This window comes from Pyrgilauda ruficollis, unplaced genomic scaffold (genome assembly GCF_017590135.1).
Source record: "Pyrgilauda ruficollis isolate IOZ18807 unplaced genomic scaffold, ASM1759013v1 scaffold29, whole genome shotgun sequence".
Lineage (NCBI taxonomy): Eukaryota > Metazoa > Chordata > Aves > Passeriformes > Passeridae > Pyrgilauda > Pyrgilauda ruficollis.
In genome coordinates, this window is record NW_024524266.1 from 11,662,624 (window position 1) to 11,677,437 (window position 14,814).

General features: G+C 39.0%; 1 protein-coding gene across 2 annotated transcripts in view; it reads left to right on the plus strand.

Moving 5' to 3' along the window:
• Positions 1–11,697, plus strand: part of PHEX (phosphate regulating endopeptidase homolog X-linked) — a 94,839-nt gene extending 83,142 nt beyond the window's left edge. For both annotated transcript variants that reach the window (XM_041472390.1, XM_041472392.1), the window contains 6 exons: positions 1,743–1,810; positions 3,219–3,349; positions 6,289–6,354; positions 6,468–6,572; positions 8,337–8,413; positions 11,595–11,697. In XM_041472390.1, coding sequence (XP_041328324.1) covers positions 1,743–1,810; positions 3,219–3,349; positions 6,289–6,354; positions 6,468–6,572; positions 8,337–8,413; positions 11,595–11,697 — 550 coding nt within the window. The remainder of the gene's footprint in view (positions 1–1,742; positions 1,811–3,218; positions 3,350–6,288; positions 6,355–6,467; positions 6,573–8,336; positions 8,414–11,594) is intronic.
• The last annotated feature ends 3,117 nt before the right edge of the window (positions 11,698–14,814 follow it).

A 14,814-nucleotide genomic window follows, 5' to 3' on the forward strand; every position in this document is an offset into this window, starting at 1 on the left:
GCAAATATTTAACATTTAGTGGCATTTTAGTGTCCAGTTCCAGCACAACCACCAAAACCCCGTTACATCAATTTGCAAAAAGCAAAGTTTAGTTATCACTTTTACATCTCAGTACATTAAATAAAATAACACTCAAATGCCACCAGTCACAATTGTCAGTCTTCAGTGTCATACTGAAAGAGACTTCAAACTACCTGACCTCATAGCTTCCTTACAGTTCTCAGCCTCCCCACTCCCAGAAAGTTCCCCTTCAATATGGTATCTGCTGGGCTGCACCTAATCCTTCCATCTCTGTCCAGCTGTGCCCAGAACTCAAAAGCATGAACAGAACTGGGAAGATTTCTGGAAAAAATGTTGTTGAGCTGGACAAAATGCTGCATTGGGGCTCACAGAATCAAAGGCCAAAATTCACTGCAACCTTAAGCCCATCTTTTGGAGCTAAGGAAAGCTCCAAGGAGCCAGACTGGCAGAACACCAGCCTGTTCTTTGTCCTTTCCACTCATGGAGACAAAGAACCTCAGAGGAAAAATAAGATGCATCACTAGTAATAGGGCTTGTTTCTTCTAGATCTCTTACATGTTTTGTGCCATTATTTTTATACTTCTGCGGCTGCAAAAGATCCTGTATAACCCCTTTACTTCAGATATGGAAAACAAATCTAACATAGTGCATTCATTAGGGGTAATTATCACTGTGTGCTGCACAAGATTACAAACTTGTCACACAAAAGGATGGTATTTCCACTGCTGAAACGTATAATTTTAACCTGCATTTTTTGGAGATGGTTTGTAACAATACTTGGGCTAAAAAGCAGTAGGGGAGATTTTAACACATGCAAAGTACCATTCGGGAAAGAAAAAAAACAAAGTGAAGGATTTTCATGGGAGCAGAGGGAATTAAATGATATAATAGTTTTTGGACATGACTGAGATGAGCAATTAGTGCATTATGGATCATTAGGTCCCATAATGTTATTTCAAAACCCTCTGCCTTTCTTTATTTCAATACAATGTCTTAGAAATACTATAAGCTACTTTGAGGTATAGCATCTCAATAACTGAAATAATTAAAATCACAAAAAGTAACTCAACAAATGAAAGATACATTGAGTAAATCACCTACCCCTATGATGCCCACTGCATTTGGTGTAAAAAAGCCCTGAGCTTTTCCCTCTTTCATCCCTATTTCTCCTAAAAGCATGCTTATTGGGATACAATAAGGAAGATATAATTAATTGTCAGTCAGGAACACAAAGTATTACTTTTTACTCTGTTTCCCAGGTGCCTTAGATCTGACTGTGTATCACGTCCTGTTCCAGGGCAGGTGCAAGGGAATTATATGATCTTTCTTTTTAAAACTGAATGGAGGTCTGTTAATGCTTTACAAAAGATAGTCTTTGTTTCAGAGTAGTTACAGCTATAACTTTGTCCTGTTCCCAGTCAGAATATTCAGAATTCAGTCAGCTGAAGGGTGGAGCTCATATGATGCTGATAAGGGATTTGGATAAGGTTGGAAGAGTGAACCATCACAATGCTTTCAAAGTTTTAGATTAAATGTTACTTTTAAACAAGAGTTTAACATTAAGACTTTAAGTCAAAATTGGGTAGGTCTGATTTTTAGACCCATATCCTCTGCCTCCTCAGCCTATTTTTAAATCAATAATGCTCTTTCCTGAGGTCTTTTGTCCTTTAATGTTCATGGCTGTGAACACTTTCTGAGGAAACTCCTTCTTCGTGTTACAGGTCATTAAGCTATGGTGCCATAGGAGTGATTGTTGGCCATGAGTTTACTCATGGATTTGATAGCAATGGTGAGTATTGGACTGCACTTTGATAACTTTTTTCATTTACAGAGTTGACAGATTAGAAATCTGACTTGTACATGCTGTAGCATTTTTATTTTTTTGGTTTTTTTAATAGTGCTGAGTTGTGTGAAAAAATTATAAACTTGCATTTATTAGATTTATTTACAAGGAATCGTGCTTGTCTGAATTGGATTTTAGTTGGTAAGAAATACCGCAAGTTTAATTCTTTCTGTTTGTCTTGAATGAAAACTAAATCAGCAATAGATTCTGAAAGTCCTAACAGGGGGAGGGGGGAGTGGGAAGGACAAAGAGATAATTTCTGATTGATAAAAATTACTAAGAAAACTTTTCATATCAGGTTTGACATTTTTCAAATGATAATTGCACAAGTTTTAAAATACAATACTGGAACAAGAGTGATATAGAAAAGGTGTTGCAAAATATTAAAATTATATTAAAAAAAAAAAAAAAAGAGAGACGGGAAACAAAATAGTCATAAAATGTCAGTGCAATTGTCCTGACAAACTGGGTGGAGTGGGGCATTGCCACTACCTAGGTTTGGCTGTCTCAGCAAAATGCTTTTAAAAATTGGGCTCCTGAGAGAAAGTTAGGGGAGAGGGGGGAGGAGGGAGATGCAGGAAGAAAGAAACTTGAACCTCCTCCTCTTGGGAGTAATTTTGAGTCTGCTTGTGTTGTGTGATATCGAATACCTTAAAAAAAAAAAAACCCAGCAAACCCAAAAACCCCACATATCCTGGTATCCTGTTCACACTGCTCTACAACACTTTGTGTTTCTCAGCAAACACACCAGAATGGAGACTTTTTTCTTCATAAGCTCACACCTTGTGTAAGTGAGCACCTAATCTCCACCTTGTCTCCTGCAGTCAGTAAGGAACCTAAAGTCTGATTCCTTAAGCAGACCCCTCCTTGCCAGAATCTTACCTTCCAAATACAGAAATAAATACATCTCTAGGGAATTTGTCACCTTGTGGAAGCTTTAGAAGTTTGTATGAAATAGATTTTTTTCCTGATCCAGTGAAGAATTAATAATAAATTAGTTATCATCATATTATCAGAATGAAAGACATATGGTCTGAGGATGAAAAATGCAATTATACTGGCAAGAAAGCTAAGTGCCTCTTACACTATGTAATTATAAAATGTAGTATAGAATTTATTAGCTATTACTATATTTTTCTGCAAATGGAAATTATGACAATAAATAGAATACCAGGAATACCAGCTTTTCACTGCTGATTTGAGTGGGGTCAATATTTTGCTTGCTGACCCTATCCATTTTGTACACACACTCACATGAGAACATTCACCTCTCAGTTCTGTGAAGGTGATAGATTCCTAAACTGTAAAAGCCTTTTCCTGCAAAAACATGTGTTTTCTTTTTTTCCTTTTTGAGGTCGGAAATATGACAAAAATGGAAATTTAGACCCTTGGTGGACGACTGACTCTGAAGAAAAATTTAAAGAAAAAACAAAATGCATGATTAATCAGTACAACAATTACTACTGGAAGCAAGCTGGCTTACATGTATGTAAACCACCAGTGACTGAAAACATTGGTACATGAGCAGTTTGGGTTGTTGTGCTTTTTTTCTTTTTTTAAAGTTCTCTTTTTATAAATCCCAACATATTGGAATATTAAACTACCAACTTCATTTCTCACAACAAATGATTTTTTGAGGTGAATAATTGTGTTAAAAATTGTCTGTCAGGTTTGATTAGTCCAGTCAAATACCACTACCTACATTCTGGTGACAGGGTTAAACCATTCCTCCCCATCACATCATTTTGGAATCAGAGGAAGAGGATGAAGTCACTCAGCAGAGCTGGTCTAATTATTGTGAGCATGTTAAATGTCTTCTGAAGATGAGATCTGTAATGAAAACTGAGCAGTCACTCTTTTAGAAAGAATATAATAGCATGTATTATAGATTCCTTTAACAATTCTTCCTGTTATTTATTGCAGCTATAAAATGGATGCATAAGCCCTTCTTTATTTCAGATTCAACTCTTGCTATTTTTTCCATGTGTGCACACAGACCCCATTTGTATGTTTATTCAAGCAAATATGACAGCAGTAGCTCCTAGAAAAAATTGAGAAAGTGCAAGGGAATTGTTCCTGTTTTGTTGTCTATCAAAGGTAGGGGCTTCCCTGAAGATGTGTACATTCATATGTGTGTCCAAAATGAAGATAAACAGGGTATGTCCCAGACCTTCAGAAATGAATAGCTGAAATTCCAGTGATGTTGTCTGGGACACAATTTTAATCTTAGTTTTCAGGATAAAACACATACTCCAGTCTCCGCTCAATTCTATCACCTCTACCTACATTTTACAAATATTAGTACATCTTTGCCTTTTAAGAATAGTGAGGCCCCATGAAATTCTTATCAACAATTCTAGCACTTTTCCCAGGCTTGTTTGTGCTGACCTCAGAGATAACAAAGCCATATTGTGATCCAGTCTGAAGTACAGCAACTCAGACTTGAAATACTTCATAAGCTAATTTACAAATAAAAATTCTCAGGCTCATTCCTGAATATTTGTAGGACAAAAACTGTCATTACAAAAATGCCACTCAAAGAAGATCCTTAAAACCATCCCCAAGGATGTGGCTGAGCTCTTCCCATGCCTCTGCCATTGGCTTGGCCATCCCCTTTAACTTTTGCATTGTCTCTTGAGATGAGGTAGGTCTGAATTTCTTCCCAGTGTAGATGCTGCCTTTGAAGTCCATGGGCTTACTAGAGAGATCCTGTTACCCACAGCCTTGTCATCCCTTTCCTTCTGTATTGACAGGATAAGCAAAGGCACTTTTTAGATGATAGAAGATTTTTCCAATTTTCTACCATATCTTATAGCTTTTGCTTGAAGAGCTATGCAAGCAAGGGCCTTTTTTAATTATCATTTGGCCTGTCATTTATATCAGTACTCTGCAGGTTTTTTACCCTTGTATGAGTATTTTTCATGGATCAAGAAACCTATTTATTCTTCTTCCTTCTCATCTAGTATACAATAAAAATGTCTCCAGAAAAGAAACCCAATGAAAGACAAAGTGGTCATAGAAATAGCTTCAGCGTGCAATAATCGCATAGAGTCATCTCATCAAATAAAGGGCTTATCATGGTCTGTGATCCCTACCACAGACTCTCTGTGCACAGTAGTCTCAAATACCTGATCCACAGCTGTCTGAGATCAGCAGAAAGAATTCTTCCACTTTTTAGCTGGCCTGTGGCCCTGTGCCACTGTTAGGTTACTCTGATCTTGTGCTCTGAGTCAGTCTCCCTCACAAGCCTGATGCAGGTAAAATGTGTGAGCAGGAAGGCGAGGCAGCTGTGTGCACATCTGTTCCCTGGTGTCCCAGCACCTTTTGTCCTAAAAACTTCTCTCTCACCTCCATCCCCATCCTCCTGAGGGCAAGGGAGAGCTGACAAGAAAGGGGTGCACTTTCCTCTGTGGCTCCCATTTTTCCTGTAACATTGTAGCCAAGGCATCAAGTAAGATGTCCTGAGCCCAATCTGGGTGCTCATATCTGCTGAGTGTGGGGCTGTGCACAAGTTCCTGGCCATTCCCTTGAATTTTTTCCTCATTTACCGTCCTGAAACTGAGTCCTGATGCCAACCCCAGTGTACTGATCCCTGTGGCACGGGAGAGCTGATGGCTGCAGCCAGCATTGACCTTCAGAGCCCTGCTCAAAGCCATGCTCAATTATCTTGCTTACCCGAGGCACAGGAGAGAGTAAAACTGCTTATTTACAAATACAGGTGGTAACACAAGGACCTGAGTAGGCTGGGTGAGTGGAGATAATGCCACTTCAGCAGCAAGTAGGATTTCTTTGTAATGATATTGCACTTGGTAATGGCAGGAGACATTTCATCACAAAGTTTATATAGTGCAGTTTCCCACAACACATTCTTGTTGCTATTGCTCCTGCTCTTGGAATCAATACCCAGGAGAAGCAACAGGAATCTCCTTTGCAGATATTTTTAGAGCACTGAATATACTACCAATTTTGATTCTGTCTCTGACAGCTATATTTAATTAAGCTTATTTATGTTATGACTTAGAAGTTATTTTAGCATCCCAGTAGCATATTAAGAGTTATGTAGAGAAATAAAGATAGCCTTTTAGATAAAAGTTTAAGAGGCTACTGGATGTCACATGTCACCAGATATAAACTGTCCTTAGGGGAAAATTACTGACATTCAGCTCAAAGATCAGGGGCTGGATTCTTAAGTGCATTCTATCTACTATATTTTGTGCTACAGAGATCTATGACCAGAGCCAGGATAACTCATCACAGAAAATAGTTTACTGGCAGTATTCACATGGAAACCCAGTTTTCTTAACCAAAGTTGAAATTGACTGAGGTGTCCTTGCCATGTTTTATTTTTCCCCCTCTTTTTGAAGTTGATCAAGTAGGAAGTTCAGAAATGGGTCAAATGACTGATGTTCTTTCATTCTGCCAAGGTGAAAGGGAAGAGAACTTTGGCAGAAAACATTGCAGATAATGGAGGTTTGCGAGAAGCTTTCAGGGTAAGTAGATGGAAAATATCTGAAACATCGTGTTATTTCAAAAATAATTAAAAAAAAAGAGCTGTGGTTATCTTTATGTTGCTGAAAGGCACTTAGTATCTCTTTCTTATCAGGCATACAGGAAATGGATTACAGAAAAGAGGGGAGGAGAAGAAGAGCCTTTACTGCCAGGCCTTGAGTTCACACATAACCAGCTTTTCTTTCTGAGTTATGCCCATGTGAGTAGTACAAATGTGTTTCAAATCCCTATCTATTAACTTGAACAATGTGCAGTGCAGAGATGAGCTTGCTTGTTTTCAACAATCTGCATCCCCCAAACCCAGATTTTGAGAGTATAAGCAGAGACTTCTCCCACAATTATTATTTCTTTCTCTTTCCCTCTTTGTCCTCAACTACCCATGGTGCCAGAACTGCTGAAATGATTCTTGGTTTTGCACGGTGCTGTCACAGCAACTTTCTTTCTTTTTTCTACTTCCCTGAACTAAAAGGGTCTTCCTGCATGCATTGGCTCCTCAGCCTCCTTCAATTTTAACCCACACCATTTTTTACTGTGTACATTGTTCAAGGAAACTAAGCAGCAGTGAAGGAAGTCCTAGTTTATTTTTTCCCATCTGTACACTAAATATTCTGCAACAAAACTTTCATAAGGGATGTGAGTTTTTTAGAAAGAAACAGAGTGAGGGAGAGGATCAGAAATTATTTATTTGGGTAAACAAATTGAGGCAAACTCCCTACATGAGAATAAAAGGCTATAAAACGTTGCCACCAGTTGAAGGAATGAATCATCCCAAACTGAAAAAACAGGACCCAATGCAACCAGTCCTGGCTGAAAATAATTTCTCTGCTGAGAGTCAGTGTAGCAGTCTGTGGGCCTATGGCTATTTTAGTTTCACTGTATTGAACAAAGAAAATATTCCACTTTCATTGTTTATTCTGAATTAAGTTTTTCCTCATGTCAGTTTTTCTGACATGACAATAACATTTTCAACAAGAAAATGTTGAAGCTATAGGGAGCATCTGGGGGTTTTACAGGACCACTGCAGAAATCATATGTCCAGTGGTCCCTCACAGGGAGGGCACATGCACAGTGAGAGCAGTGTATGTAAGGAACCCTTAAGCTCAGTCTATTTCCACAAAGCTCAAGACACTCAACAGACTTATTTAAAATGTCATAACTCTGTTCAGCCAGACAAAATTGCCCTGAAGTCCACTGAAATCCTATGGGCAATCTGGCTTAAAGGATTTTGTTGATAGGAACATTTAATGTAGAGGCTTAGGTAAGGTAGGGGCAGTTTAAAGGAGATTTTTCATGCAATGGATACAGCATAAGAGGGATTATTCAGTTGTGCAAATGTTCTATCTACCCTGTTTTTTGATCAGTTATGATTGGGTTAAGTGTCTTATCAGGAACAGGGAACTGGGGACCACTGATGGAAATGTGGAAGATGTGTAATTTCAAAAGAAACTGACATTCCAACATGGCATAAATATATCCGGTAATAGAGCAGCAATTCTAGAGATGATAAGCATCATTATGTGTACCTTTTATACACGTTACATAGTTTTGAGACCAAGAAGCATGTTTGGTAATTATTAAGGTGTGAGATGCAGAACAAGCTGACAGATAAGCTACCATTATAAAGAACTTCAAAAAAAGAACTAGTAAAGTGACTGTGATAAGATGATGGGAAAAAGTGTGTAGAGAAAAACAGTGGGTGGACACTGGATCCATTAGGGGATTTGAAAAGCAAGAGAATATACAAAGAGAAAGCTGCAGATTGGCAAAGGTGAAACTAAGTAGGAATTTATGGTGTCTTTCCATTTTATGAAAGATGTCTATAAGTAATAGACATCTTAAGAACAGTGACATTACATTTTGCTGTGCATGAAAAGTCATCCCAGGCAATGTGCCTTTTTCTGGGTTTTTTTTGGTGTGTTTTTATTTTATATATATATATTTTTAAAAAATTTTATTTTATTAGGTAAGATGCAACTCCTTCAGACCGGAATCTGCGAGGGAGCAAATATATACTGGAGCTCACAGCCCTCCTCAGTTCAGGTAGTGCAAATATGGTATTTCCTCAGTGTACACACAGAATCAATCACTGCAGAACAGAAGTGCAGAAATATAGCATTTTAAGAGGGGTTTAAGAGCAAGCACAAAATTGGATTGTGCTCATGGTTTAGATGGAAATTGAACTGGTCTTATTAGCTTATCTCTCACTATTATAAATGCTCTTCTGTAAAATTGAGGAGCTTGCATCTACCTTCAAAAGCATTTGAACCAGAACACACTCTGATCCCTGTGATGTCCTGTAATCATGGCCTGAGTACCTAAAATGCCTCATCTATCACTTTCTTTCCCTAAGCAATTCTAGTTTAGAAAACAGTGAATATAAGGAGGGTCCTTGATTTAATCTGAGTTCATTAAAAGCTCCTAAGTCTCGACCTTGAATTACATTGATAATGCAAAGCAAAACATGTCCTATGAGTTCAGTTCAAGTCCAAACTCTTCCACTGGCCTTCAAGTGACACTTTGCTTGAAGGAGCTGTGGTTATCCAGCCATAAGAGAGGGAGTCTGTCCTTGCCAAAAGGCTCCTCCAGCCACAGACACCCATGAACTCCCTGCCATGGGAAGGGGGAAAGTTTTAAAGACTACATAGGAATTAGGAAGCCAGAGTTTATTTTTCTGCTTCTTCACCAAGAACATGTTGGTTTTTTTGGGATTCATGTTGGTTGCATTTACTTAACTAAGAATTCTGTGTTTGCCTTTGGTCAAGTACTACATTACGTCTTTATTTGGACAAAGGATGTTATATCCACAACAAAGTTCACACAATACAGTGGATTATTTGCCTTCTAGAGAATCCCACCACTTTCTGTTGACTAAAAAAGTCTTATACCAGCTAGTGAGGGTAAAAGCAGTGCAGTATGCAAATCTGTGTGCCTTTTAACGTTGAAAATATGTCATGACAATGAGGACAGGAGCATCAGGCTGAACTTCAGCCTACAGACATATTATTTTCATAATTCCTGCCCATGTTAAGATTTTGATAAATTAACCATCTGTTGTCTTTTAAAATCCTCAGGTTTATTTACCTCTATGTATATTTATATTCTGAATCGTTTCATAGCTACATTCCCATGAGATGGTGATACACATGGAACTCTAGGGATAGAGTATTTATTAGGAAAACTCCTGAAGGCATCAGGCTATGAAATAAAATTTTAGAGAAGTTTAGATTAATTTGAGATCTAGAAAATATAGACAAAACTTTTTCTTAGTTTTTTGTGTGAGATACTGAGAACTGGCTTCTGCTTCTTCACTGAAGAAAAGCAGTGGTGCTTGTCTCCTTGCAAATCATATCAGCTGGGCTAAAATATTGTCTTATCTATCTCCCAACTTGGTTTAATTTATGTTCCAAGACCATTATAAGCATAACTGCAATACAGCTAGCTCCAATGCTGACAGCTCTTTCTGGCCAAAAAGCTCGAACAGCCTTTTAAAAGCAATCATAAAAGTAACAATAAAAATTATAGACATGAACAACACATGTCTTGAGCACAGGTGTGTGCGTCTGAACTACTCACACCAGTTTCTCTCCAAAGTCAAAAAGGAAATGTCATTTTAGGGGTTAATATATATATAAATAATCTTTCAGCAGGTAATAAATTTAAATTACTTAGACTCTGCAAGTACATCTTTCTATTGATTACCAAGGGAGGCCAGTGTGACCTGCTCAAGGAAAGGTGTCTCTACTATAATTCAATGGGATGAAATCCAGACACTCCACTCTGATTTCAGTTAATGCATGGCAGAATCAAACCATGGGTAGAAAAGTGGCATGCATGCACACAAAAAGATTTTTTTCACTGGATAAACTCCGTGTTTACTTGTTTTTAATTGACAGATTTTCAGTATTAGCATGTGTCTTTGCTATTTTTGAATGCCAATTTCAGATTGAAATCCCTGGCATGGCAGGAAGGACACCCACCAAATCAGCAGTAGCTCTGCATGACCAGCTCTTGCTGTTCCAGTCCCTGAATATGTATCTGCAATTTTTTTAAAGTAAAGCTGCATATCTTATTAGAAACCTAACCTAATCTTTACTACAAAACTGACCTTTAGGCATTTTTGTGCCAGATGACTGTAAATTTTCTTACTCACAGAAAGTCTAATAAATGTAATAAGAATATTTTCTACCATGCTGAGCTACACTGAGAAGCTGATTGTCTGAAATACAGAAAAATGCCTCCTCGCTGCATAACAGAGGCAAGGTATACAATTACTATCACAGGAGATGTTTTTTTCTGCTTTTAACTCAGAAAACTCTTTAATACCATTGCAAGTTTCAGAATAGTAAATCCCAAGATGGTTTAAAGCATAGAAAAAAACAGCAAACAACACAATTGCAATCTAGCAAAGGTAAAATAATAGTTTCTGACTGCATTAAATGATGCAGACATGAAAGCAGGAGACAAGGATGACTGCATGCAAAGACCAAGCTCTTCTCCTGTGCCTAAAGGTGCCAGTCTGGAATGCAGACACATTGTCCAGCTTGTGTCAGGCAGGGATACTGTGCTGCCCTTTCAGTATCACACCACCTGTGGTAGAAGCAAGAGAGCTTGGGAGCTGCTCAGGGCAGAAGGCTCAGAAAATATATTTCCAAAACATCAGAGGAGTTGAAATGCTCACACGTGCAAGGCTGAGCTGCCCAACAAGAGCCTGCAAAGTCCCAGGGAGCCGGTGTGTGTGGGTGTGGATGTGTGTGGGTGGGCAGAGCAGGCTGTTAGGAGAATCTGGAGCCTCGTGAAACCAGTGCCAGCACAGCCCCACTGCCAGCACAACCCCAGTGTATGCTTACATCCTCCTGCCTGCTGCACTGCAGCTGTCTGGCAGGGTTGGAGAAGAATTCCACTGTGCACAGCTACTGCTGATCTCCCACCTGTGCTGCCAAGAGTTACATTAGAAAATTGTTCTAAAGGACACAGTATCACAAAATGAGTTTGTTTTTTCTCGAGTTTCTAGCAAAGCAAGATGTTTCTCAAAGCATGAAACAATATTTGCTTCATATTAACTTTAACTGGGAGCCCTTCTCCTGAACCTTTTGGTTTTATTTGTGGAAAAAATTATATGAAAGCCTGAAAATTCAGCCTGAAATGAAAACACTGAAACACTTGCAGACCTGTAGTGTTTGACAAAAGGCAACCTGCATGTCAATCACTTTTCTCTTTGCAGAGTAATCGGAGCCATGAGCAACTTTGAGGAGTTCCGTAAGGCGTTCAATTGCGCGGCGAACACGACGATGAACCGCGGGGCAGAGTCCTGCCGGCTCTGGTAGCTGTCCCTTCCAGCTCTTCTCTGGGGGACACTGCAATGTGAACTGCTCCAGCCCATTGCCAGAGTTTCAGAATGATGGTCTGAAATATGGAGAGGGGTTCAAATGCATCTTCCACACCCATGTTGATGATCTGCATGGATCTGATCATTCCCTATTTAGAGCCTAGAAACATTCCAAATAGGAGAGCTTTTCTTCAAGTATAATAATAAAAAGTAACTCCATTTAACTATAAAACTATTCCGGCTCATCTGCAGTTGCACTGCTGTTGATGGATAACTGCCATTATCAATTCTAATTCCTGATTCATAGTTGAGCAGGACATAAATGCTAAAATCCAGTTTTAATCTATTGCTCTGCAGGGGTTCTTTGCAGAATGCTCCCACAGTAAAATTTATTCTTTCTGGATGCAGAAATTCAAGAGACCTGCTATAAAGCCAGCTCTGATCTGCTGCGTGATACTGCATTTTCATAACTTAAGCTGTCACAGCCCAGCATGCCATAAATGATGTTGCATGATGTAAAGACACAAGACTTTATATAAGTTCAGTTTAATATGTCAGATTAGTGCCTCTGGTTTTGGAACAGTTTCAAGCTGAGAAAGTACCTCATGGTATTCATCTCTAGGACTAAAACATAAAGGATACTTGTCAGATCATGGCTTCTTCTAATTTTAGAACAGCTTATGATAAAAATCAATGCATGGTGAAAGTCAGAGGCTCTCAGAGGGGATTCCCAGCACCACAATACTCATAAATATTGCAGCATTTATTCTGGTTTACAGTGTAGGCAGTTTTTTCCCAGGGGATGGTTTTTACCTTGTGCTGAATATAGCTTCATCTACATTTATTTTTTTAAGCCAGAAATACTATACCAGTTTTAAATGATGGATTTTATTGTTTCTGGGTCTTACATGGAATTTTACGTAGTGTGTGTGTTTGCCCTCATGTTCTGGATGGGGCAGGATGACTTGTGATTTTAAGGTAAGAGTATGTGACAGAAAAACAGAGTACCAGCTCTTTTTGTCTGGATAAAAAGAGCAATTGAGGAGCAGAGGACTTAAAAATACAGTAAAAATACAGAGCAGTTGAGTTTTCAATTTGATTTTTATTAAGAATATTAATGAAAAGATATTTTATTACAGCAGAAAAGCTTTAACACATAACTATTACTGGAGGGGATGAGATGGGCAGTGAGGGAGGATGCACACACAGCTCTTTTTTCTTATCAGAAATGTACCTATATGGGTGATATCTTTTTATACCTTGTGCATTATTTCATTTTTACATGGTGGAATTATTTCAAAAGGAGTTTCTTTAGACTGATTTAATTACTGCAAATCCATATGGGTCTCTGTGTATATACATATATAAAATACAATTTTTATATGCTTTTATTTTATTTTATCAGTATAGAAATGTTAGTAAGAGAAACTTTTTTTTTTTTACAAGGATTGATCAAATACTGTTGGATAAGGACTTAGTTGGATGGTCCAAATGGTGATGGTCAGTGGCTCAGAATTCCAAGGGACATCAATGATAAGTGGTGCCCCTCAGGGGTTCATACTGGCTGCAGTACCATTTAATATCTTCATTAATGACATAGATAAAGGGATGAAGTGCACCCTCAGTAAGTTTGCAGATGATACCAAGCTGAGTGGATTGGTTGCCACACCTGAAGGATGGGATGGCATCCAATGGGACTTGGACAATGAGAATTGGCCCTTGGGAATCTCATGAGGTCTAACAAGACCAAGTGCAAGGGGCTGCACCCAGCTCTGGGCAACTCCTTGTATCAACAGTCTGCAGATGAACAGATCAAGAGTAGCCCTGCCCAGCAGGACTTGGGGCTGCTGGTGGGTGAGAGGCTGGACATGACCCAGCAACAGACATTTGCAGCCCAGAAAACCAAAAGTGTCCTGGGCTGGACCCAAAGCACTGAGGGCAGCAGGTCAAGGGAAGGGAGAGGAAGCCACCAAGATGATTAGAGGGATGGAGCACCCCTCCTATGAGGAAAGGTTGTGAGAATTGGGATTGGTCAGCCTGGAGAAGGGAAGGCTTTGGTGTGACCTAAATTTCAGCCTTCGGTACATGAAGGGAGTATACAAGAAAAATGGAGAGGGACTTTTCACAAGGGCATGTAGTGACAGGACAAGGGGGAATGGCTGTAAACTGAGAGTAGTTTTGGGTTAGATGCTAGAACGAAGTTCTTTACTGTGAGGGTGACGAGGCACTGGAACAGACTGCTCAGAGAACTTGTGGGTGCCTCATCCCTGGAAATGTTCAAGGCCATGTTGGATGGGGCTCTGAGCAACCTGGTGGAAGTGCAAGGAGGTGACCTTGCCCATGGCAGGGGGCTGGAATTAGATGATCTTTAAGGCCCCTTACAACTCAAATCATTCTATGAATCTATGATTGTCCAACAAGGAGGAAGGTTTACTGAAGCTAACTAACTGAAACAAATTGGGTTATTTTCCTGTGTGTCTTTAGAAAGATGGGGGTCATAATGGAAGCATAATTTATGGAAAAGGACAGGATCTGAGACTACCTTCCAGAGTGAAGGAAGCAGATATTCCTGTCCTTAAGCCTATGTTGCCACTTTTTAGAAACAAAATATTGTGATTTGGGACCAGAACATTCTTTTATCTTTTTTTTTTTTCCTGAAAAAGTCAAAGTTTTCTTAAGAGGAAAGCATTTTCCCTTCCTTCATTCCAGCTCAGTTCCTGAGTTCCGTGGATTAAAGTTTATAATTTGGATTGCCACAACTAAATTTTTTCCTGGAGATATTTTTCCCACAAATAATGGTGGCAGTATTTTCATAGAGCTTTTCCTCAAACAAGCAGGTATGAGTCTTTAGCAAAGGGATACTGTTTGCTGCCTAACGGGAAAGTTCCTTAGGAAACTGAGTATGTACTGACTTCATTTCTGTGCTCATACCAGCACTGACATGTCTTGATGTTGGCTGGTTTGGATCAACAGCACAAAGTTCAGGGTTGACGTCCTGGACCAATTAAAGGTAGTACCAATATGGTTGTTGTCCTCAGAAAAATGAGGACATCAACTCAGGCACTTATCTGAATTTTATAAATTACTGGAATATGCAAAGACAGTTTCACAACAG